The sequence below is a fragment of the Bufo bufo genome, chromosome 1 (genome assembly GCF_905171765.1).
Source record: "Bufo bufo chromosome 1, aBufBuf1.1, whole genome shotgun sequence".
Taxonomy (NCBI): Eukaryota; Metazoa; Chordata; class Amphibia; order Anura; family Bufonidae; genus Bufo; species Bufo bufo.
Window position 1 is genome coordinate 247,571,329 of NC_053389.1, and position 26,053 is coordinate 247,597,381.

The 26,053-nt window shown below is 46.4% G+C and overlaps 1 protein-coding gene across 1 annotated transcript in view; it reads right to left on the reverse strand.

The window, feature by feature from the left end:
• Window positions 1-1,652: 1,652 nt before the first annotated feature.
• SLC13A4 (solute carrier family 13 member 4) overlaps window positions 1,653-26,053 on the reverse strand; it is an 80,265-nt gene continuing 55,864 nt past the window's right edge. The window contains exons 7-14 of the mRNA XM_040433869.1: window positions 24,825-24,944; window positions 24,364-24,465; window positions 6,419-6,520; window positions 5,815-5,951; window positions 5,196-5,290; window positions 4,241-4,402; window positions 3,731-3,868; window positions 1,653-2,016 (exon numbers count right to left, since the gene is read on the reverse strand). Coding sequence (XP_040289803.1) covers window positions 1,879-2,016; window positions 3,731-3,868; window positions 4,241-4,402; window positions 5,196-5,290; window positions 5,815-5,951; window positions 6,419-6,520; window positions 24,364-24,465; window positions 24,825-24,944 — 994 coding nt within the window. The 3' untranslated portion in view covers window positions 1,653-1,878. The remainder of the gene's footprint in view (window positions 2,017-3,730; window positions 3,869-4,240; window positions 4,403-5,195; window positions 5,291-5,814; window positions 5,952-6,418; window positions 6,521-24,363; window positions 24,466-24,824; window positions 24,945-26,053) is intronic.

The following is a 26,053-nucleotide window of genomic DNA, read 5'->3' on the forward strand; positions in this document are numbered from 1 at the left end:
GACTTGTAGATCCTGCATACTCATAGGCTGGTGAAGCTGGTGTCCATAAATGCTCGATTGCCAATTAATTTGGTGATTGGGCAGACCAAAGAAGTGATGTCAACTACGGGAGACATTCCTGGAAAACCCTTGCTGTGTGTGGGCGAGCATTATCCTGTGAAAAATGCCCGTTGGAAGCCCTGCCATGAGAGGAACACATGTGGCTGCAGGATGTCCTGCACGTATCTCTGGGCTGTTAGTGTCTCTCGTATCATTACTAGGGGTGATTGACTGTTGTATGTGCTGGCTCCAAAGATCGTCAAAGCAAAGGCAGGATTGAAGCTCTCACCATGAGGCTTCCATACTTGAAACCGGGCGTAATGAGTTAACAAAAAGAACCTGGATTGGTCAATAAAGACTATACATAGCAGTCTGTTTCTCGTTGACGACACCACTGCAAACAAAGGCAATGGTGGCTGGCTGACAATGGCAGAATATGTAATGGGCGCCATGACACCACATTTCCTTCTGCTAAGCGCCTGGAAATGGTCCGGACAGAGACGTGTGTGTAATGAAGGTGCCACCTCTGGATGGTGGACAACAAAACTGTGGAAGCTGCTCATGCTTGTCAACGGTTCAAATAATCCTCCCTTCTGGTGGTCTGTCTGGGCTGCCCAGAGACTGTTTACCAGGTGTGTGTGCCCTCATGTAACCACTGCTCCCAACACCACCTAACAGCTAGGTCAGAACAGTCTAGATGGCAATTTGCCCAAACGACCATCCTGCTTCTCTCAGTCCAGTGATGAGCCCCCTCTCAAAGTCTATGAACTGGGCAAAATGTCTTCAAGTACATCATAGAGATATGTCTAGCAGTTAATGATCTCTCACCAAGAGGTACACTACCCACAAGTAGCCTCTGAGAGCCTTTTTTATTTATTTATTTTTATAGAACAGCAGGGTAAACACTTTTACGCCTTCTTGTGGCAAGACTCAGTGTCGAATCCGACCACACCTGTAACCAGTTACTGTACATATCTGCCTGAGACCTAACTGCAGGCCGAGTTTGGCAGAAATCTGATATTTCTATCTGGGTGCGTTACTTTTGTCAATGAGTGTATTTTATGACACCAGTTTCCATAACTGTACTTAGAGAGGACTTGTCACCACTCACTCCTGACATGTCTTTTTTTTTTTTTAGCAATTACTTGTATTCCCCATGTAATAATAATTCTGGGGCATCAATTCCTGTATTATTCCTACTAGAAGTTATGAATTACAAGCAGTTTGCAATGAAGGCCCAAATGGGTGTTACTAGTGGAAGGGGTGGGGGGGTCCCTGCCAAGTCTGACACTTGCAGCACTGACTGACCCAAAGTTTGCAGGGACACAACCCCAACTGGTAATTCCCATCTGGACCTTTATTACAAATGGCTAATATTCAATCAGAAATTGTAGCAGGTACATCATACAGTCATAGGAATAGATGCTCCAGAATTGTAGTTACAAGGGATGTCAGGAGAGGTTACAGGTCTTCATTAAAGGGGGTGGCCTTTTTGGATAAACCCTTTCCATTAAATAAGCTTCAGCATGAGGGGTATGTTCCTGAAGGCCCTACTGCTAGATCCCCCTTCCCTTCCCAAATGCAAAATGTTCTAGCAAATAGAGTGCGTCCCAATCAAGACCCCTGTCTCTATTACTGTCATATGTATGTAATATGACATATGGGAAGAGGTTGTCCAAAGAGAGTGCCCCTTGTATTCAAGTAAAAGAATGGATTCTGAGTGCTGGTAATGTCCTTTGGTGTGCAGCTTGATCTCCTGCGCACGTGTTCCTGCGCCCGCCAGACTCTGTCTGAAGGACAAGATCAGAGTGTCCCTCTCCTTTTGGTCCTTGGCTACATTCACAGGTGCTGAGTGGAGTTGTGAACCATTGCCCAGTCTGGAAATGTGTTCAGCTGGAAGAGGCTGATGCCCCACGTGTTAATGGCAACCATGATGATGCCCACACCGATTATATTTACTCCAAGACCAGCTTTCACCTGAGGGGAAGAAAGAAATCATTTTTATAGATGATATTTGATCAGAATTTGATGTCTATACTTTGCTTTACATATGTTGGACTGATTGTACTGTAGTCACATCCAGATCTGCATTCAAACTTTATAAGGTTTTCAAAATCTTGTATGTACTTTCACCCCCTGTTAGTTCTGGGTCTGCGCAGGTAGTGTGCAATCTATTACCGGAGCAAAGTAGCTTTTGGGATTCTGATTAAATAGTACCCCTGGCCGAATTGAAATTGGAAAAGTACAGAAATAGAAGGCATTTGCACCCAAATGACACCCCCTGCAGTCAGGCAAAGGTGAGGAACTTCTCAACTGGCCTTAGGTATGATGCAGAAAGTGGGTATTTTAGTGCTGGTTATACCCAGAATAATTCTGAATACAGCTTTGATTGTGAATAGAGTATAAAATATGCAACTTTACTACCCTGCATTTCAGAGCACACTTAAAGGCTATTTACACCTTGGAGGTGGGGCTTTTTTATGAGTGCATTTTACTCATTTTAGGCTAAAGATCTTTTTTTTTTCTTTTTTTTTTAATTAAAAATGCTTAGCAGTTTTCAGCTACAGGGGTTAAAAATCAATCTGTCTGCAAGCTGTGACTTTCTTATTTTTTTTTATCCCATCTTCTGATGGCTTACTTAACCTGCATTTTGATAAGAATTGAGCTATGATGAGTGTTTGTGAAGTCAGGAGATCAGAAAAAAAAAGCTAAAAATTAGCTGTCAGATGACGGGATTCAAAGAAAACTGATTTTTGACCCCTGCATCTCAGAAACAGCTGAAATATTTTTGTATTGAAGACCAATTGAAAAAAATATCTTTTGCCCAAAATACAATCATTAAAAAGCACATTTCCTCAAAGGTGTCCATAGCCTTTAAAGGAAAACTAAACACAGAAAATGCACAAGAAATTAGCTTCACAGAAATTCCTCCTTTAATCTCTTCATTCCCCATAATCCTACAATTAAAACTGACGGCCAAAAACTTTGTGGTGTTAAACACCAAAAAGAGGCGTAAAATTGTTGGTAAATGACCCCCACTGTGTTGCACTTCCTTGCTGCTTTTCAGTGAATGAAAGCCCCTTTTTTACGCTCAAATGTAGATACCTGTACAGGCCTAATACTTCTCACAACAGTGTGTTTGCTTTAAGTCTAGACAATCTTTTGTGAGCCAAGCAGTCTAGACTCCATTTTAACTGAACTGGTACATTGAAACAAACTATCAGCTTAGGATAGAGTTTCTAATTGTTTGGATGGCACAATATTGTCTACATTATATACAACTGTCAAGCTGAGAAGCAACTCTGCCACTAGATGTAAGCCAGTATCAGGGGCGTAACTACCATAGCGGCAGACCATGCGACTGCTATGGGGCCCAGGGAAGGAGGGCGCCCAATTGGGATCATCATCATCCCTTCTTCTACTGGGGGTGAAAACCTGGTCAGGACTCTACCCTCTAAAGGAACAACTTTTAGCAAATGAGGCAGTGGAAAAAACGGCCCAAGGGTCATTAAAAAGGCGAAACCCTTCTGTCCTGTGTGGGGGGCCTGTTTTGATCCTTGCTATGGGGCCCTTATTTCTCTATCTACGCCACTGGCCAGCATGTTCCCATTCTGTGACAGGAAGCAGAGATATTGAACATTTTGGAAAGTTGCAAAGATTTTTATTATGCTATTGGGATATGTTCTCTTACCATATCTTTGATCTGGCAGTGTCCATAGTTATATACAATGGCATTTGGTGGGTTCCCCACTGGTAACATCACAGCAAATGAGATGCACATGGCGACCGGAATCAGTGTGTATAAAGGGTTAATGTGAAGAGCTTCAGACTGCAAGTCAATGAAAAAAAAGTAAAGAACTGCCCATATCAGCCAGTCAAATTTCTTGCTTTTCTACCAGTTTTGGGCATAATTAAAGCAGCAGCATCACAATGCAAACCTGGGCCAATGCCAGGGCTTGAGGGGCTCATGGTGACCTCAGTAAATTTTCTATAACCTGTCAGTCATTGCATACCATAAAGGAAAACTGTCCAGGGAAAGTTCCCTTTAAGTTAGGACATCTTCAAGATTGCTGATGCTGAGACCTCTTGGCCAAGAAGAAATGCAATGAAAATTTGTTTGTGGTCTATTGGACAGGAAAATGCCTACCCATGACCCCCACCCTCCCCTTCCTTGGAACCTGTTTTTTTTTTTTTTGCTTACCAGGCTGCATAGGATTGGCAAGAATATAGTAATGGTAGCTGGATTACTGACAAATTCTGTAACGGCAGAGACCAGAATACAAGCCAGGAGGCTGACGGCCCAGGAGGGGAGGCTGCTCAGACATTCCATCTGACGACCAATCCAAGTGGAGAGACCGGAGGTCTACAAGAAAAACCAGTCGGCTTATCAATAAAAGGTTATGCTGCAAACCCTCAAGGACTTGTTGTAACAATGAATCATCTGAACCGTCTGGCAGGGTTGGATTTAGGGGGTGGCAAACTAGGCAATTGTAAAGGGCCCCAAAAGAAACTTGAATTTACCATTTAACACCTTCACGTGCCTAGGATGTATAATGTACCCCCTCACTACCCCTAGACCACCAAGGATATTACAATAAATCGCTTCACTATTTCTGGACCACTAGGCAGTTTAAAAACCTGAGAGAAACTGTCTCTACGTTTCTATAAAACCGTTCATCCTGGCTGAGTAGTCATAGCTGGGTCAGTTCTGAAAGGTGGCAAGCACTATGGGTGCCAATACCATCTTCATGACTTGGAACAGATAGCACTAGTTTATAAGACATATTGGTTTTACTGGTGCTGTGATAATCATGTAGGACACCAAAGACTCCAGTGGTGTTGATTTGCTGAATCATAGAAACGACAGATGAGAGCCAAAGGCATTCAGGTGCTTCTGGTCTTGTGACAGCACTTTGGGTGTTATCATAAGGACATCAGACCTGACAGCATCAAAACAAACGCCGAAGGCCATTTTTCTAGCACGGATGAGAAAACAACAAAAGAGGCCTGATAGGTTGCTATGATGGCCAGTGTCCCTATAACAACACTAATCTGTGGAAGTGGTATTGGTTTTTCTAGACTAGACTATAAATTGATTAGAAGTCACAATTCTCTTCTTATTATGTGCAGTCTTTTTAAATTGGTGTCATAGTTACCTTACACCCAGCAGCGAGGGCATAACCCCCTCCAACCAGCACCACAATCTCCCAGGGCATATGCTTCTGGAATTCCTGCCAAGTCAACATGGGGCCTCCCAGGTAAGGTCCATCCTCTTCCTTCTTTTCATTCTGTCCTGGGAGGCCAAAATCATATCACATGTGTGCAATGATTACCCCACAGTATTGCCGATCCTGGTGAAAGGACAGCAGGCGGCGCGATAGAGGAACTCCTTGAGAATTCTCCAACCTTCAAATGGCTTTGAAGGAGAAACTAGATGGAATGTAATTTGGTTCTCCGTTAAGAGTGCTACATTAAGAGTACTAGAATATCCTAATAAATAGTGCAAGAATGACCCCATTAAACAGAGCTGGAGTGCCTCCATTAGTAGTGTCCCTATACACAGTGCCCTCAGTAACAGGTCTAGCCAGAGAGTTCCCCCATCCCAGTGGCTTCATTGCCAGCCATAGAGTGGCCCTATACATGGTGTCCCCATTATCAATACCAACCATAGTGTCCCCAGTGCTCTTTTTCGCAGAGCCCCATCCACAGTGTCCTCATTGACAGTGCCAGCCAGAAAGTGTCCCTACACAGTGCGAGCCAGTTTACCTTCATTACTCAGAGCTTCCTGCATCTGAAAGTCCTCACCTGACTCCTCTTTTCCAAAGCAGGTGAATTGGGGTCTCTTAGATGGAATCAGGAACAACAGGAATCCCAGGAACACTGACACCGTAGCGTCTGTCCTAAAACCATTCCTGAGACACAAGCAGATGGTAGCATAGGTGTGTTAGGCCTCATGCACATGATTGTATCCCTTTTTGCGGTCTGTAAATCGCGCATCCACAAAACACGGATACCGACTGTGTGCATGCCTACAATTTTTTTTACTCCTGTGGAAATGTCCTGCCCACGTCTGCCAATCTTTTTTGCTGAGCCGCGGAACAGACATATGGATGTAGACGGCACATGGTGTGCTGTCCGCATCTTTTGCAGCCCCATTGAAATGAATGGGTCCGCATCCAATCGGGATTAGATGTGGACCGAACATACAGTCGTGTGCATGAGGCCTTAAGGGAGTTGAATGATATGGGTCAATTAAAGAAGCCCGATGCCTGGAAATATGTAAAGTAGTGATTGTGGGGCAGAGACAACCCAGATACAAACATTAGGCTTGAAATGGCTGCTAATAGGGAACAATAGTATTCAGCTTTTTATAACTTACTTTTCAAAGAGAGATTCCCAGCCAGGAACAAACCCAGGTTCCCGTGTAAACCAGAGCAGGGTCATCAAGATGAAGAAGACGACAGTGACCTTTTCTGGGTAACTACAAAGCAGGAGGAACATCTGATCATTTCATTGTCTTGAGCTTTATAAAGTGAGCCATAACTGACCACAGATACTTCATGTGTGTGACATATTACTGCATATCTGAGTGCCCCAGTGTGGATTGTTACATGGGCCCAGGCATAACCTGGGATTCTGGTCTCTTCTGAGCACATTGGACCTACCCACAAAGTAACCATACATCACTGACTGCAACTACATATAGTATCCTTACAGCACCAAATGCAACTACACATAGTATCCATACAGCACCAAATGCAACTACACATAGTATCCATACATCACCGTCTGCAACTACACATAGTATCCTTACAGCACTGACTGCAACTACACATAGTATCCATACAGCACTGACTGCAACTACATATAGTATCCTTACAGCACTGACTGCAACTACATATAGTATCCTTACAGCACCGTCTGCAACTACACATAGTATCCATTCAGCACCGACTGCAACTACACATAGTATCCATGCAGCACCAAATGCAACTACACATAGTATCCATACAGCACCAAATGCAACTACACATAGTATCCATACAGCACCAAATGCAACTACACATAGTATCCATACAGCACCAAATGCAACTACACATAGTATCCATACAGCACCAAATGCAACTACACATAATGCTCCAAACAGTTGTTTTGGCCACGCCTAATGTTTTTGCTATCTCTGTGATGGGTTTGTTTTGTTTTTTCAGCCTAATGATGGCTTGCTTCACTGATAGCAAATAGCACACTTGAAATGAACTCTGGACCTTTTATCTGCTCATTGTAATTGGGATAATGAGGGAATAACACACACCGGGCCATGGAACAGCTGAGAAGCCAATTGTCCCATTACAAATTGTAATGGGACAATTTGCTTCTCAGCTGTTCCTTGGCCAGGTGTGTGTTATTCCCTCATTATCCCAATTACAATGAGCAGATAAAAGGTCCAGAGTTCATTTGTGCTATTTGCATTTGGAATCTGTTGCTGTCCACTCTCAAGATGAGATCCAAAGAGTTGTCACTATCAGTGAAGCAAGCCATCATTAGGCTGAAAAAAACACAACAAACCCATCAGAGAGATAGCTAAAACATTAGACGTGGCCAAAATAACTGTTTGGAACATTCTTAAAAAGAAGGAACGCACCGGTGAGCTCAGCAACACCAAAAGACCCGGAAGACCACGCAAAACAACTGTGGTGGAAGACCGAAGAATTCTTTCCCTGGTGAAGAAAACGCCCTTCACAACAGTTGGCCAAATCAAGAATACTCTCCAGGAGGTAGGTGTATGTGTGTCAAATTTAACAATCAAGAGAAGACTTCACCAGAGTGAAAACAGATGGTTCACCACAAGATGTAAACCATTGGTGAGCCTCAAAAAACAGGAAGGCCAGATTAGAGTTTGCCAAACGACATCTAAAAAAGCCTTCACAGTTCTGGAACAACATCCTATGGACAGATGAGACCAAGATCAACTTGTACCAGAGTGATGGGAAGAGAAGAGTATGGAGAAGTAAAGGAACTGCTCATGATCCTAAGCATACCACCTCATCAGTGAAGCATGGTGGTGGTAGTGTCATGGCGTGGGCATGTATGGCTGCCAATGGAACTGGTTCTCTTGTATTTATTGATGATGTGACTGCTGACAAAAGCAGCAGGATGAATTCTGAAGTGTTTCGGGCAATATTATCTGCTCATATTCAGCCAAACGCTTCAGAACTCATTGGACGGCGCTTCACATTGCAGATGGACAATGACCCAAAGCATACTGCAAAAGCAACCAAAGAGTTTTTTAAGGGAAAGAAGTGGAATGTTATGCAATGGCCAAGTCAATCACCTGACCTGAATCCGATTGAGCATGCATTTCACTTGCTGAAGACAAAACTGAAGGGAAAATGCCCCAAGAACAAGCAGAACCAGAAGACAGTTGCAGTAGAGGCCTGGCAGAGCATCACCATGGATGAAACCCAGCATCTGGTGATGTCTATGAGTTCCAGACTTCAGGCTGTAATTGACTGCAAAGGATTTGCAACCAAGTATTAAAAAGTGAAAGTTTGATTTATGATTATTATTATTCTGTCCCATTACTTTTGGTCCCTTAACAAGTGGGAGGCACATATGCAAACTTTCGTAATTTCTACACCGTTCACCTGATTTGGATGTAAATGCCCTCAAATTAAAGCTGACAGTCTGCAGTTAAATCACAAGTTGTTTGTTTCATTTCAAATCCATTGTGGTGGTGTATACAGCCAAAAATGTTAGAATTGTGTTGATGTCCCAATATTTATGGACCTGACTGTATGCAAACTGTTGTAATTCCTACACCGTTCACCTGATTTGGATGTAAATACCCTCAAATTAAAGCTGACAGTCTGCAGTTAAAACACATATTGTTTGTTTAATTTCAAATCCATTGTGGTGGTGTATAGAGCCAAAAATGTTAGAAATGTGTAGATGTCCCAATATTTATGAACCTGACTGTAGTATCCATACAGCACCGTCTGCAACTACACATAGTATCCATACAGCACCGTCTGCAACTACACATAGTATCCATACAGCACCGTCTGCAACTACACATAGTATCCATACAGCACCGTCTGCAACTACACATAGTATCCATACAGCACCGTCTGCAACTACACATAGTATCCATACAGCACCAAATGCAACTACACATAGTATCCATACAACACCGACTGCAACTACACATAGTATCCATACAACACCGACTGCAACTACACATAGTATCCATACAGCACCAAATGCAACTACACATAGTATCCATACAGCACCAAATGCAACTACACATAGTATCCATACAGCACCAAATGCAACTACACATAGTATCCATACAGCACCGTCTGCAACTACATATAGTATCCATACAACACTGACTGCAACTACACATAGTATCCATACAGCACCTACTGATTCTCAGGCTCGGACTGGCTCACAGGGGTACAGGTGAATCCCCCGGTGGGCCCCTAGTCTCCCACCCCCTGCACAAGTGGCACATAACACAGTAGACTTATACATATATTCAATGTACGGCCCCTCCACCAGCCTATGTTCATATAAAAACCTTATAGGTTATTAAAGAAACTCCCCAGTTTATTATAGACACCATCAGAGCTAAGATGACTTCTAGGTACAGAGGAAAGCTGCCAGTGTCCTCCTCTCCCCAGGACAGGGGCGGATTAAGTGCATGATAGGCCCGGGGCTGTCTACCCAACTTGGGCCCCTCCCTCCATTTTAGTTTAGTTTTTTTTAGTATGAAGAGGCTGCGGTGCTTCATGAGCGCCACAGTCTCTTCCTAGGCCATATGACATCTTCAGACTAAAAAACATACCCCAAATTACCCCAAATTGGGTCCTAAACTGAAAAATTTGGTCGCCAAATTTAAAATACATATAATTATAATAAAAAAAGATATGGAGGAGAATACAGCACCACATACCTCTTACATCCAGTGACATCTCCTGTCATGTAGACCTTCTCTTTTCTCTTCTCCTCCATTTGACCCAGACCACCATGGCAAATTCTTTCAGCCACATCTCATCTCTACAGTTTGTAACACAGACACGTTAGATTTCTAAATTTTTCCATCAACCGCCCCATCCTGGTGTCCCCACAGTGTCATCCTGCTGCCACCCCCAATACTGTGCCAGTTGTGCTCCCCAATGTCCCAGGTACTATACTGCTGAAAAAATAGTGACCCTAATAGACATAATTAGAGTCATTTATCAAACTGGTGTAAAGTAGAACTGGATTTCCAAAAGAGCTGTCAAATATGAAAGGTGAGATCTGATTGGCTGATATGGGCAACTAAGCCAGTTCTACTTTACACCAGTTTGATGAATTACCCCAAATGTTCCTATAGTGTCCACAGCAGCTATAATGTCCCCTATAGTTCCCCCAGTAATAACAACACCCTCTATTGTGCTCCAGGCAATAATCCCTGTATAGTGTCCCCAAAAATAATAGAATTGCCCCTACAGTGCCTCCCCAATAGCAACACCCCATATAGTAATTTCCACCATACTGCCCCCACATAGTAATCCCCCCATAGTAATTTTCCCCCACACAGTAATTTCCCCCCAACTGCCCCCATATAGTAGTTTGCCCCCACACAGTAATTTCCCCTACATAGTAATTTTCCCCACACTGCCCAATATAGTAATTTCCCCCCCACTGCCCAGTATAGTAATTTCCCCCCACATAGCAATTCCCCCACACTGTCCCCACATTGCAATTCCCCCACACTGTCCCCACATTGCAATTCCCCACACTGTCCCCACATGGCAATTCCCCACACTGTCCCCATAATTGCAATTCCCCACACTGTCCCCACATAGCAATTTCCCCACACTGTCCCCACATAGCAATTTCCCCACACTGTCCCCACATAGCAATTTCCCCACACTGTCCCCACATAGCAATTTCCCCACACTGTCCCCACATAGCAATTTCCCCACACTGTCCCAACATAGCAATTTCCCCACACTGTCCCCACATAGCAATTTCCCCACACTGTCCCCACATAGCAATTTCCCCACACTGTCCCCACATAGCAATTTCCCCACACTGTCCCCACATAGCAATTTCCCCACACTGTCCCCACATAGTAATTTGCCCCCACACTGCCCTATATTTTAATTTGCCCCCACATAGTAGTCCCTCCCATAATAATTTGGCTCCACACAGCCCTCACATTTCCCCCCCCCCGATGTACTTGATGTCTCTGAACTAATATGTCCTCCTGTGTCCCCCCCCCCACATGTCCCCCAAAGTAGGCACATGAAATAAAAAAAAGAAAAAAAGAAAAAAAATTAAAAGCTACCTATGTCCAGGGCCAGGCGCTTGCTCGCAGAGGAAGGCCGGATGAGGCAGGCGTGCACACGTCACAGTGGTACGTCCCGTCACAGGCGCGCGATGATGTCATCACACCCGCCTGCGCCGGGATTTCACTACCGCATAGGCCTCAGGCCTATGGCGGTGATCAGCGACAGGATAGGGAGCTATGCGCTCCCGTGCCCCGCCGCAGTATGTGGGCATTCGGGTCGGCTTTGGGCCCCCCAGCGGTGCTGGGCCTGGGGCTGCCGACCCGAACGTCCCTATTGTAATCTGCCACTGCCCCAGGACCTACCTTCTCAAAGAGCTGCAGGGTCCCCCATATTCAATCATCTGGTAGCATCTTGCTGGTGTGTGAGCAGGTAATATTTGAACGTATCCGTACAGTAGGCCCCCACAATAAATAATACAGGTGGGCCCTAGGCACTCCAGTCCGACACTGCTGATACTATACATAGTAACCATACAACACTGACTGCAACTACACATAGTATCCTTTTTTTTCCTTTTTTTTTTATTAAGTAATTTTTTATTAACATATTTAAAATTTTACAAACACAAACTCCCAACACCCCCATACCCTCACCCCTCATAACATCTTGATGATGCTCTCCATCCTCCACACCCGACCCCACTGTCATGTCTTTGTGAAAAATTCATGCTCCTTCCCTACAGCACTTTCAACAATACTGTGCTGAACCTTGATCATGTGGGTAAAAGTACATTTTGTCATCAGACACAACTTCCCCTTATTAAATAGTGGAGAGACATTTCCTGAATCCCTCAAGAGACCGCCAATCACAGATCCAGCTACACACATCAGGCATTAGTACCCCTCACACCAGTCCCAGACGGTATCTCTGGAGTTCCCTGGATGCCAGCCCTGGGGCGTCAGTACAAGGAGTCCACAGTTTCTCAACTTTGGTCAACCCCTCTTTCCAAATTGATTAGCCAGTTAATCTTGGCTATATATTCAGTTCTACTAGGACTACACTCATCTAGCCAATGCTGGGCAATCAGCTTGCAAGCCGTATATAACATTCTGGCCACCGCTACCTTTCTGGGCTCAGTGATTGGCAGATCCTCCACATATCCCAATACACAAACAAATGGGGTCACATCCAATGTAACTTCGTCTAGAGAGTTAATGAGATGCAGCACAGCGCGCCAAAAGCCCTCCAGGGCTGAGCATGTGTAACATACCCGCATCCACCTCCCTACATCGCAAACATTTGGAATCAAAACGAAGTCCTATGTTAAACAGAAACTGAGGGGTTCTGTAAACCCGATGAATCAGGTACAATTGTGACAACCTATGGGCTTCACTGAGTGAGAACTGTGGAGTCCTCTTCAATATCTCCTGCCACTGGTTTTCCCTCTAACGGCCCCACCTCTACTTCCCATTTTGTCCTACTAATCACTGGGTAGTCTTGCAAAAATCGGTCTAGTATAGCACGCTAGAGCAGAGAGACAACCCCAGACGCAGAATTCCTCCTGTCTACTAGGGCAATGATTTTGTTTTGGTATACCGTGCTCAACATACCGTCAGCATGATTAGCCCGGAAGGCATGGCGCAGCTGTAAATATCTATAAAAGTCTGAGGACAGTAAACCAGTTTCTGCCTGAAGTTGCTCATAAGTTCTGTGAACATTATGATCAAGGAGTTGGTGAACTCTTATAATGCCCCTATGACGCCAACCCCCTATACCCTGCAGGGAGCCCAGATGTGGCAACTATGGAGTGTCCCATATTGAAGTATACTGCATGATGCCCTTTATGCCCTGTAGGTCCCTCCATAATCTCTGGTAGGGACTCCCTAGCCTCCGCCAAGAACAGCAAGGCATCATCTGCATATAAGGCAATTTTCTCCTGTGTCATGCCTACTAACAATAGCTGCCAATGGCTCGATGGCGAGGGCAAACAGTAACGAAGACAAAGGGCATCGCTGCCTGGTTCCCCTATAGAGCCAAAATCCCTCTGATACATATCCGCTCAACCGCACCCGCGCTGTAGGCCTACCATATATCACCCAACTCAAACCTCTCCAGCACCTCCCATAGATACTCCCACTCAATACTATCGAATGCCTTAGCGGCATCTGGAGAACAGATGATTCTATCCCCTGGGTTGTCCACCGGAATCTGCATATTTAGATATAGGCGTTTGATGTTAATCGCCGTGGATGTATCCTGCAAGAATCCAGACTGATCCATATGTGCTAGTGAAGAGACAACTTTCGAAAGGGGCATAGCCAGCACCTTAGCTAGTATCTTTATGTCTGTGGGTAACAATGATATGGGTCGGTATGAATCCAGGAGGAGAGGGTTTTTACCCAGCTTAGGGAGAACAACTATAATGGCCCGTCTTCTCCCCCTCATCATAATACTTCTGTCGCTGGAAGGATTGCTTTGTGCGGGCAATACGTGAAAAGGCCTCGTGTGATCTGGTATAGCAAGAAAACTGACGCACATTGGGATGTCGAGTGTGCCACAAATCCATCAGGGCCAGCTCTTCCAACAATTTACCAAAGGCTGATACAGGGCCATCAGCATCCGCCTGTGCCCCCCCCATATAATTCCCAGTAGGGATGAATAGTATTGTTGAAATCTCCCACCATAATGACTGGTATATCAGGGTTACTATTAATAAAAGTCAGGGCACCTCTCAATGCCACACTGCTACAAGGTGGAGGTATATATAGTGATATTAGGAGCTACTCCTGTGTGAAGATAATACAGTGTATGCAGATAAAGCGTCAGTCAGGGTCGATACTGGACGACTGAACCTGGAAGGGAATTGATTTATGAACCAGGACACTAACCCCACGGGAATAGCTAGAGAACGCTGAGTGAAATGTATGACTCATCCATGACCTATGGAATGCCTGTGCCCCCTCCTTTGTAAAATAGGTTTCTTGCAAACAAATAATAGCGGGGAAATACGGGCGCAGATAATCCATCACAGCAAATCGCTTTGACAGGTCACCCAGGCCGCGCACATTTCAGCTCACAACATTAAATACATTAGTCATACTTGAACATCAGAAACATGACCCAGCTAATAACATAAGGTAATAGGAGCATTGTAGGTACTGGTGATACAGTGGAGGTATCGTACCAACAGACAGGCATGATATCACAGATACAGAGCATCAATACAGACATGGTAAAAATCGTGCCTGCATTGCATCATCTAACAGGCCGAGGCACAAGTCCTCCATGAAACCGGACATCTAAGTAACATTTCAAACTCTCTACTTCTGCTGAGCGAGATTGTCCCCCGCCATAAAAGGATACTTGCGCTCCGTGGGCAGTTCAGTAGTAGAACAGTAGAGGGATATCTTTCCAATAGGTCGCTCATTAGCAACCAAGGGTACAAACTTGCAATGGACGGCCGGATGGCCATCATCTCTCCTCCTGTCGCAGCCGACGTTCATGCTGGTCGATCCATGTGGCCGCATCTTTCGGTGCATTGAAGAAATGAACAGATCCCAGAGCAGCCATCCGCAGACGCGCTGAGTATATCATAGAATAGGACACTTGCAGGGAACAAAGTCGCGCTTGACATCCAGAAACTGGCTTTGCTTCTTTTGGACTTCGGAAGAAAAGTCCTGAAAAAATGCAATTGCTTGATGGTGATGTCAGGGCGGTTTCTGGCAGCCCTCAAAATGGCATCCCTGTCCCTGTAGTGAAGTAATTTAATCAGAACAGGTCGTGGGGGTGCTCCCGGCAGCAGAGGTCTGGTGGGGACTCGGTGCGCCCATTCCACCACATTAATTGGGAGAGCACAGCAGTGCCAAATACATCTTTTAGCCATGTTTCAAAGTAAGGCCTCATGCGACCGTTGTGTGCACCCGTGGCCGTTGTGCCGTTTTCCGTTTTTTTTCGCGGACCCATTGACTTTCAATGGGTCCGTGGAAAAATCAGAAAATGCACCGTTTTGCAGCCGCATCCGTGATCCGTGTTTCCTGGCCGTGAAAAAAATATGACCTGTCCTATTTTTTTCACGGCCAACGGTTCACGGACCCATTCAAGTCAATGGGTCCGTGAAAGAACACGGATGCACACAAGATTGGCATCCGTGTCCGTGATTCGTGGCCGTAGGTTAGTTTTTATACAGACGGATCCGAAGATCCGTCTGCATAAAAGCTTTTTCAAAGCTGAGTTTTCACTTCGTGAAAACTCAGAACCGACAGTATATTCTAACACAGAAGCGTTCCCATGGTGATGGGGACGCTTCTAGTTAGAATACACTACAAACTGTGTACAAGACTGCCCCCTGCTGCCTGGCAGCACCCGATCTCTTACAGGGGGCCGTGATCAGCACAATTAACCCCTTCAGGTGCGGCACCTGAAGGGGTTAATTGTGCTGATCACGGCCCCCTGTAAGAGATCAGGGCTGCCAGGCAGCAGGGGGCAGACCCTCCCCCCCCTCCCCAGTTTGAATATCATTGGTGGCCAGTGCGGCCCCCCCCTCTATTGTAATAATAGGTTGGTGGCCAGTGCGGCCCCCCCCCCCTCCCTCTATTGTAATAATTTGTTGGTGGCACAGTGTGCGCCCCCCCCCTCCCTCCCTCTATTGTAATAATTTGTTGGTGGCACAGTGTGCGCCCCCCATCGGCCCCCCCTCCCTCTATAGCATTAACAACATTGGTGGCCAGTGTGCGGCCTCCCATCTCCCCCCCCCCATCATTGGTGGCAGCGGAGTTCCGATCGGAGTCTCAGTTTAATCGCTGGGGCTCCGATCGGTAACCATAGCAACCAAGGAGGAAGGGGGGGGGCGCACACTGTGCCACCAACAAATTATTACAATAGAGGGAGGAGGGGGGGGGCGGGGGGGGAGGCACTCTGTGCCACCAACGAATTATTACAATAGAGGGGGGAAGGGTGGGGGCCAATGGAGACGGATCCGTTTGCAATTGCACCATATTGTGTCAACGTCAAACGGATCCGTCCCCATTGACTTGCATTGTAATTCAGGACGGATCCGTTTGGCTCCGCACGGCCAGGCGGACACCAAAACGACTTTTTTTTCATGTCCGTGGATCCTCCAAAAATCAAGGAAGACCCACGGACGAAAAAACGGTCACGGATCACGGACCTACGGACCCCGTTTTTGCGGACCGTGTAAAAAAACGTCCGTGTGCATGAGGCCTAAGACGTAGGGTCTTGTCCCTCAACTTTTTCAGGAATCCCCAGAAGACGTACATTGTTGCGTCTAAGATGGTTCTCCAGATCATCCGTCTTGGCTATCAATGCTGAGATCTGTTGTTCATGGGTGCGGGATGCCCTGGTTAGAGGGGGTAGCTTATCTTCCACCTCACTGACATGACCCGCCACCTCCACCATTCTTTCATTAACTTTCTGCAGATCATGGCGAATAAAGGAGAACTCTTGCTTCAGGAACCCTATTTGCTGCTGCAATGCTGTCAGGGTCACTCCGCACTGAGTAACAGTAACATCTTTTAGTGTCGGCTCTGCACTCTGGGAAGACATGGCCCTCTCCTCCTCTATCATAGCTGCCTACTATGCCACTGCCACACCAAACTCCATAGTGTCCTCATGGGCTCCTCCTGCAGTAGTCTGGGTTGTCTCCTCCACCTCCAAATCCTCTTCCACGTAGGGTCCCTGCAGCTTTGGCATCTTCAGTGGTGCCCTGGAGTTCGCTGAAGCCCCCGGCACACCTCCTGCTCTGCCCTGCTTCTTTACCGTGGAGAGCATGTGCAATAGAGCCGGACTGTGGTACGGTTACACGGACGCCAAATTATGCAGTGGGTCAGGAAATGTATATAATAGTATATTGTTTGTTCATGACGCCATCTGCAGCGTGCGCAGGGTATTAACACAGGGCCCTTTAAGGTGTTGTAACTCACGTAGCAGGTTAGGAATGCCAGAGTGGTATAATGTCTGTGTGGTAATGGCAATAGTGTCAACGGTGTCTCCTCCCTGGGTACGGCTGGACTCCTGGATCCTGACTCACTTGCAATAAATTGAGTGTGGTGCTAGTAGGAGTAATTGAGGGATTTGCAGCAATAATTGAGATCCAGACTTGGAATAAAGTTAAAACTTGTCTTTACTAGATGCAGCTTTCATCCAAGTGAGATACAGCATACAAATACTGCGGATGGCAGACGGATCCGCACCTAACGCAGGTGTGAAAGTGGCCTAAGATATGTTCATTATGTGTATGTATGCATCACCTGTGATACTGGATCTCCTCCCCTGGACCGTTGAATGGTTCCCATTCCAGGCTACAGGTGCGGACACTTTGCTGATCAGAGGGGGTTGGACCTTGTGCTACATAAAAAGGAATGGTTTTAATATGTGTGTTATGTCTTGATGAAGGGCTGGATTCTGTAGCCCGAAACATGTTACTACACCTTTTTCCTGTGATTTTGGTGGATTTTATATGATGAGCCAATAAAGAACTATTTTTACTCCACAAGAAGCTGGATTCTCTCTTTCTATTAGGCCCAGTTCTGGCCTTTTTTCCGTGCTTCGTGGATTAAAGTCAGAGGTGAGAGCTGCAGCCATTTCTATCATTGTTTTAAGATTTTACCGTTGCATTAAACATTTTTAGTAAATAGTGCAATTTTATTAATGCAATAATATGCTCGAATATAGCTTGAGTCCTTTTGCTTGAAGTGCTTAATGTTGAATCCTCTGGAAACAGGGCAAAGGTCAATTGTAATCCACAGGAATTATAAAAGAGTTAATTGTAATCCAATGAAAGGTCTAAAATGTTATGTAAAAGCACTTAAAATAGCAGCATATTTTAGAACTGTAGTTCCACAAGGTTATCAAGTAACCTGAGAAAGGAGGTAAAACAATGAGAACTTGGATGTATGGGGTTAAATGATGATGGAGGGAGTCCTTACAATACATGATCATCAGGGTGAGGACAAAATAGGGCAACCTGTGAAAGAAAACATTAAAACAATGCCAACTGGTCCTCACCAGTCAGGAACAGACCATGACGTGGCTCCCATTAGTCCTTATTTTTAGAAGAGGGTGACACTTTAGAGAAGGACGTCCAGGTCCTCCTCGCTGCTAGAGCTACTAAAGCACATCAGGGGGCGCTCTTGCCTCTGGTAGCTCAGGATTGCAGCAGTAGTGGTACGCCACTGCCCTCTAGTGGTGTCCTTTTGGAGTTGGCTGAGCAGACAGCCTGTTGAATGCAGCTATGACATGCTGCAAGCCGGGATCCCTAGCCGGTGCAGAGACGGTTAAAACCTCCGGCTGAAGGGGTTCTGGAAGGCAAACAGAGGGTGCCTGGGGCTGTTTCAAAGGTAAAACATATGGCTGCACCCTAGGGGTTAAATGTGAGCACTAAATTGTTGATTTGGCCCACCCGTAGGGTTGGTGGTGCGGCCAGGTCAGGGATGAGGGGTTCAGGTTCTGGCTGGGGCTGTTCTCTGAGCCTCATCCGGCCGTCTGGGGTTTCTTGTAAACAACGAACCTTCCCTGCAGAGCCTGGGTCTTCCTGCCAGGTCTCTGGGGTGACTGCAGGGGTTAAAGGTTTGGCCAGTAGAGTCACCCCGGCAGCAAAGGGGCCTTGTATTGAGCGCATGGGGGTGTATTCCACTTGGTCCCCTGCGTACAGGTTGTGACGGGCCTTTGGCAAGTAATGGCGCTTCACAGAGTGGCGGCCCACAAATATTTCTGACCCAGAATGGCTGTCCTGGAGGAATCCCACTCCTCTTTCAACAGAGAACCAGAGCACAGTCCCAGTGCGTCTGGTCAATTTAGGGTCTCCTGGTTGGGGGTCATCTACCACTTGCTTAACCCATTCTTCTACAGCTGATTTGTATTCCCAGGCCGTCTGAGCATGAGTAGTGATCTCTACGGGGACCTCCGGATTCCAACGTCCCACTCTGGCAGTAGTTGTACTGGGCGTCGGAGTGGAAGTTCCAGCCGCCTCCGCCGCACCAGTAGGTGTCCTTAGCGGAGCAGGCCTAGGCCTATGCCTGTTCGAGGTATCGGGACCCACAGGGAGCGGTGCAGGGGCAGCTACGGACCGGGCCTGGGCCTCAGGGAGCGCGTCTGCCCCTACCTGATGTCGCGGCCGGGCGGCCGGTTCCGGTGCCTCCTGGTGATCATCGTGGGGTTCAGGTGCCGTCTGCGGTGCAGGCTGGTCCAAGACCTGGGCGACTGTGTCAGCGATGTCTTCCTCGGGAGCAGGCTTAGCGGCGGCGGCCATCTTGGGGGATGTCTGATCAGCCGTCGCGGAGGGATTCACAGCCTCCGGGGTCCAGACTGTAGATGTGACGTCCTCTTCTCTGGTGGTGGCATGCGCTGGTGCTGGGGACGCTCCGAACGTGCAGGGGCCAGCTCTCTTTACAAGCTGAGAGACCCGTATCTCAGGTACGGTGGTCTCATAGACAAGTTCTCCCTGGATCGCCATCTGGTCCCATTTCGGAGAAGGGAGCGCCATCTTCCTTGGCTCCTCTGTCAGGGTGCGTTCAGGAAGTGAGGGTGGAGCCCAGAGGGAGGAGACTTTACTCCCTTGGCTCACAATGCAAAGTTCTTGGTGGGCAGGCTTTAGAGTTCCCGCTTCTAGGGGGGCGTATTTGGCATCTTCGCACTCTTGAGAGGGCATTCCTGAGTTTTCCCGCTTCTGGGCATGAAGAAGCAGCACCATTTTGTGAATATGGCGAATTAACCCTTTGAGTGCTGGTGCGCACGTTTTAGCGCTTTCTGTCACAGCAACAAAGCAATAAAGTAAATTTTCAGGGTTTTGGCATAATCCTCAGATCTTGCAGCACTGTGAAACATGCAATTTGATCCGGTTAGGCACACAATTGGATCCGGTTCGGTTGTAGCACACAATTGGATCCAGTTCTGTTGGCACACAATGCGATTCGTATCCTGTTAGCACACAATTGGATCCAATCCTGTTCCAGTGACGCCACTTTAATGCAATAGAGCCGGACTGTGGTACGGTTACACGGACGCCAAATTATGCAGTGGGTCAGGAAATGTATGTAATAGTCTATTGTTTGTTTGTGACGCCAATTGCAGCGTGCGCAGGGTATTAACACAGGGCCCTTTAAGGTGTTGTAACTCACGTACCAGGTTAGGAATGCCAGAGTGGTATAATGTCTGTGTGGTAATGGCAATAGTGTCAACGGTGTCTCCTCCCTGGGTACAGCTGGACTCCTGGATCCTGACTCACTTGCAATAAATTGAGTGTGGTGCTAGTAGGAGTAATTGAGGGATTTGCAGCAATAAATGAGATCCAGACTTGGAATAAAGTTAAAACTTGTCTTTACTAGATGCAGCTTTCATCCAAGTGAGATACAGCATTAGTCTTTGGTCCCAGCAGGTATTGGCAATGTGTGGCAGGAATATATATTCTGCTCTATCATGTGCCTGGAGCTTTTTGCAGGAAAAGGACGTCTGCTTTGTAGCTCTGTAATGTGGCAGGAATTTATATTCTGCTGTCTTGTGGACTGACTTGCTGAGGAGGAATTTGGCTTCTCCTGGGGTCTCTGGACGGTACTCAGTTAACTTCACAGGGTATGCTCCTTCCTGGAATACTGGAGGTGGCTGCTTGCTTCTACCAGCTGAGGCTGCAAGGCTCAGGCTGGGGATGATGATCAATTGTCTCAGCCGAGAAATGATCCTGGCTTTGGATCCCTGAATCTGGGAGCTCCTAGCATGCACACACTACCCCTAGCAGGGGGTAGGTTACACTAACCTAACTTCCTTCCCTCCCTATGAGGCAGGACCTGGGCGAGCCCACTCTGCTCAAAGAGGGGTGACCTAAACTGGAATAAACTATTCCAGTCTAGAAACACTAAACTGGCTAAGTCCTTGCTGGACACATTGCTGCCACCTGCTGGTGAACATAAAAATTACAGCAATATACATTTACAAGGCTTAGAATGCACAATAGTGAGGAAATTACATGAAAATAAACGAAATTACACAAGATGACAATGTTAATGCCCTTAACAGGTTGTAGCGGGGTAAAAGAGTTTCGTAACATAACTCTGGGATGTTACACATGCCGGCGCCATCTTGTGCACCGCGCTCGGCACCTCCCGCCGTCTCCTTGCTCTTCTTGGCAGTTCCTCTGGCCATGGGACCCCTCCAGAAGGACACCGGACGTTAACAGCCAGCAAGAAGAGAGCGCTGCCGGTCCCTGGGAGACTCAGGTAAGCCCACGGAGCAGGCTATTTGTTATAGATAGTGGGGAGCTAACACACGCTGCTGCTGCTCACATTCCCAGCCAGGACACGCCCCCACACATAGTATCCTTACAGCACCTACTGCAACTACACATAGTATCCATACAGCACAGACTGCAACTACACATAGTATCCATACAGCACCGACTGCAACTACACAGAGTATCCATACAGCACCGACTGCAACTACACATAGTATCCATACAGCACCGTCTGCAACTACACATAGTATCCATACAGCATCTACTGCAACTACACATAGTATCCATACAGCACCTACTGATACTACACACAGTATCCATACAGCACTGACTGCAACTACACATAGGGCCAGATTTATCATTAGCTCAAGTCAGAATAATGGAGTGAAAAAGTCCCAAAAAAGTCCCAAACGCTAAAACTGCGCACAAATTTGCGACTTTTTTCTGCTCTGCACTATGCTCGCCAGTTTTCTGAAAGTGGGCGTGTTTTCTTATGTAAATGAATCTCTAGACAGATTTACTATTGGGACTATTTAAAAAAGTCGCAAAAAAGTCGCAAAAAAGTCCCAATTTCACTCCAGTGAGGACCATGCTTATCTTATGAGACTTTTTAATAGAACATGCGACTTTTTCATAAAAACGTGCGACTTTTTCGTAAAGATGTGCGACTTTTGTAAAGCTGCTTACTGACGGATAAACTGCTACCGTCAAACCACATTTATTACAGTCTTAAAGGGCCGATCATAAATCTGACTTGGCTAAAACTGACTTTAGCCATATGTTAAAGTGGAGTGAGCTGTCAGAGGAATGATAAATCTGGCCCATAGTATCCATACAGCACCGTCTGCAACTACACATAGGGCCCGATTTATCATTAGCTCAGGTCAGAATAATGGAGTGAAAAAGTCCCAAAAAAGTCCCAAAAGCTAAAACTGCGCACAAATTTGCGACTTTTTTCTGCTCTGCACTATGCTCGCCAGTTTTCTGAAAGTGGGCGTGTTTTCTTATGTAAATGAATCTCTAGACAGATTTACTATTGGGACTATTTAAAAAAGTCGCAAAAAAGTCGCAAAAAAGTCCCAATTTCACTCCAGTGAGGACCATGCTTATCTTATGAGACTTTTTAATAGAACATGCGACTTTTTCATAAAAACGTGCGACTTTTTCGTAAAGATGTGCGACTTTTGTAAAGCTGCTTACTGACGGATAAACTGCTACCGTCAAACCACATTTATTACAGTCTTAAAGGGCCGATCATAAATCTGACTTGGCTAAAACTGACTTTAGCCCTATGTTAAAGTGGAGTGAGCTGTCAGAGGAATGATAAATCTGGCCCATAGTATCCATACAACACCAAATGCAACTACACATAGTATCCATACATCACTGACTGCAACTACACATAGTATCCTTACAGCACTGACTGCAACTACACATAGTATCCATACAGCACCGACTGCAACTACACATAGTATCCATACAGCATCGTCTGCAACTACACATAGTAACCATACAGCTCTGACTGCGATTACACATAGTATCCATACAGCACCAAATGCAACTACAGATATTAACATTACAGCATGCATGACTATATAGCTATTACACAGCAGCAGTTTCAGCTGTCACATGGCCTCTACACAGTATTCGGATAGCGCTCACACAGTACCCATGCAGAACTGTCTCAGCACCCACACATAGGGTGGCCAGACGTCCGGTTTTAGGCCGGACAGTCCGGTTTTTAGACTCCTGGTCCTCCGTCCGGCTCAAGACCAGGACGGACGCCGAGAAGTCCTCCTTTTTTGCGGTTATTGGCGACTCCGTGGTGAGGGGCACTTTAAATCACTCACAGTCTATGTCACATGATCCGGAACATTGTCAAAAGCGCAGAACGCTCAGCGTACTGATGTCACACGCAGCGCTGCCCTGCAGATTCGCGCCAGTCGCTTCAGGCACAGCTTCTGAGGAGCGCTGCCACTGCCAGCCGAATGCGAGCGCAGCTGCGCAGGTAGTCGTAGTATCTTACTGGCGAAGACTGTGCTGTTGCTGTGGCCGGGCCGTGGAGGGAATGGAAATGGATTGCTGAAACTGAAAGGGGGGGAAGTCTGCTGTGAAACTTCAAGTTGAAAGGGGGGAAAGACAGTCTGTGAATGGTTACTGAAGGGGTTAATTATAACTACTGTGGGAGCAAAGGGGGGAATAAATAACTGCACTGAAGAGGGGACTGAAAGGGGTTAATAAATACTGTGACTGGGGGACTGCTGAAAAGAGGGAATAACTACTGTGAAGGCCCTTCACAGTAGTTATTAACTCCTTTCAGCAGTACCCCTTTCACAGTATTTATTAACCCCAGCAGTCCCTCCTTCACTGAATGAGGGCGTGGCTTCATGGAAGTGGGCACGGTTTATCGATTTGGGGGCGTGGTCGGTGAGGTCCGGCTTTCTGGGGTGATGCCAGTGGCCACCCTACCCACACAGCAACTACACAGTATATATGCAACACTAATAGAGCACCCATGCAGCAACACCATATTGCCCATATAGCACCCGACCCAGACAGTAATTATACAGCACACATGCAGCACTCACACAGACACTACTGTGCAGGGCAGAACTGGATGGACAGACGTCTTTTCTCAACCTTATAAACTATGTTACTATGTTACTCAGTACCCATTCTTCACTGAGACAGCACCCACACAGCACTGCAGTGATATGCCCCCTGTGTAGCTAAGAGGGTTTTTCCTATAGTAGTTGTATAATGACTATTTGTTGGTGACATTTAGAGTAATATAATTCCTACCTCATTTTCCCCAACTTCTCATATTCCTCCTGGATACGTCGCTCTGACAACTCCTCCTGTCTGGTCTTCTTCTTCTTACTGAGGGAGCAGGTTTCCCTAAAACTGAACATTCACAATAGACAAAATTACACTTCACAGAACTCACAATAAGGGTCCATTCACACGTCCGTAATGTGTTTTGCGGACCGCACATCGCCGGCACTAATAGAATATGCCTATTCTTGTCCGCAATTGCGGACAAGAATAGGACATGTTCTATTTTGTTTGGGAATGGAAATGCTTCCCCGGAAGTGCTGGTCCGCATTTCCGGAGCCAGGCCGCACATCGTGCGGCCCCATAGAAATGGATGGGTCCGCAATTCCATTCCGCAAAATGCGGAACAAAATTGCAGACGTGTTAATGGGGCCTTAAAGACACCAAAAGGCTGTAATACTGACCTCTAGTCTAACACTCTCACTTACTTGGAGCCGAGAAACAACCAGTGTAGCCAGACCCAGGTCAAAAACAGAACAATGATCGTAATGGGTAAACTGAACACAAACCAGGTACCAAAGTTCACCACCTCAGCATCTGGGTACCGACTGCAATATAAAAAGGCAGAGAATTTGAGCTAAAACTTCCTATATCCATATACATATTCTTGTACATAGGTAGCAACAAAATAAGGGCAGTATTATAGTAGTTATATTTCTGTACATAGATGTCACTATTATAATAGTTATAATATTTTACAAAGGGGGCAGGATTCTAGTAGTTTTGTGCTTGTACATAAGGGCTATATTTAGAGATGAGCAAATTTTTAAAAATTCGATTCGCCAGTTTGCCGATTTTTATTTAAAAAAAAAAAAATTTGGTTCGGTCTAAATATATTCGCGGCGAATCGCGTTAAAAAACAGCTATTTGCTGGCTGCAGAGAGTCTTCATAGTGGTGTAGAACATTGTGCTTTGCAGTTACATGCATAGGGAGTCTGCTGTGGTAGTGAAATAATACTGTGAGTCACTATGACATGCAGATGACAGGCGTCGCTCTTAGAATCACTGCACACTTCACTTATTAGGGCAGTCACGGGGCCAAAACTGACCAAATAAATCAAGCATGACCTCAGCCTTACAGGTCGATGTTAGCGTCAAGAAGAAGCGCATTCCCTTTACACCATCGTCAGATGATTCCACATAGATGTCTACTGAACCTGTTCGATTAAACCAGTGGCGTGCCGCCCATAGAGGCAGACCACGCCACTGCTATGGGGCCCACGGCACTGGGGGGCCCGTAGCGCAGAGAAGGCCCCGCCCACACTATTTGGCCCCACCCACTCATGACCTGCTGCAGCCGGCTAATTGCTTTTTTCTCCCCAGGGCCCAGCCCCAACATCAACTCATCTTTGCCTCGCCGCACCCCCCCCCCCCTCCCCTGACCTGACCTCCTCCTGACCGTCTACCGGAATCAGGATCAAACACCAGCCTGCATGTGGCGCTCGTGCCGCTGGCCAATCAGCACAAGGCAACTCTGTTGAGGCAGCTGCTGATTGGCCAGTGGCGCAAGGGGGCTGGCGGGAGAATCGGCTCGAACTTCGCCGTCGGGCCGGCCTTTCACCAGAGACGAGTCAGTGCCTGCCCTCAGCTGAGGAGAGAGAGGGAGTCCGGAGGAAGATTCTGAACTCTGAAGCAGTGGTGAGTAGTACTGTGAGTG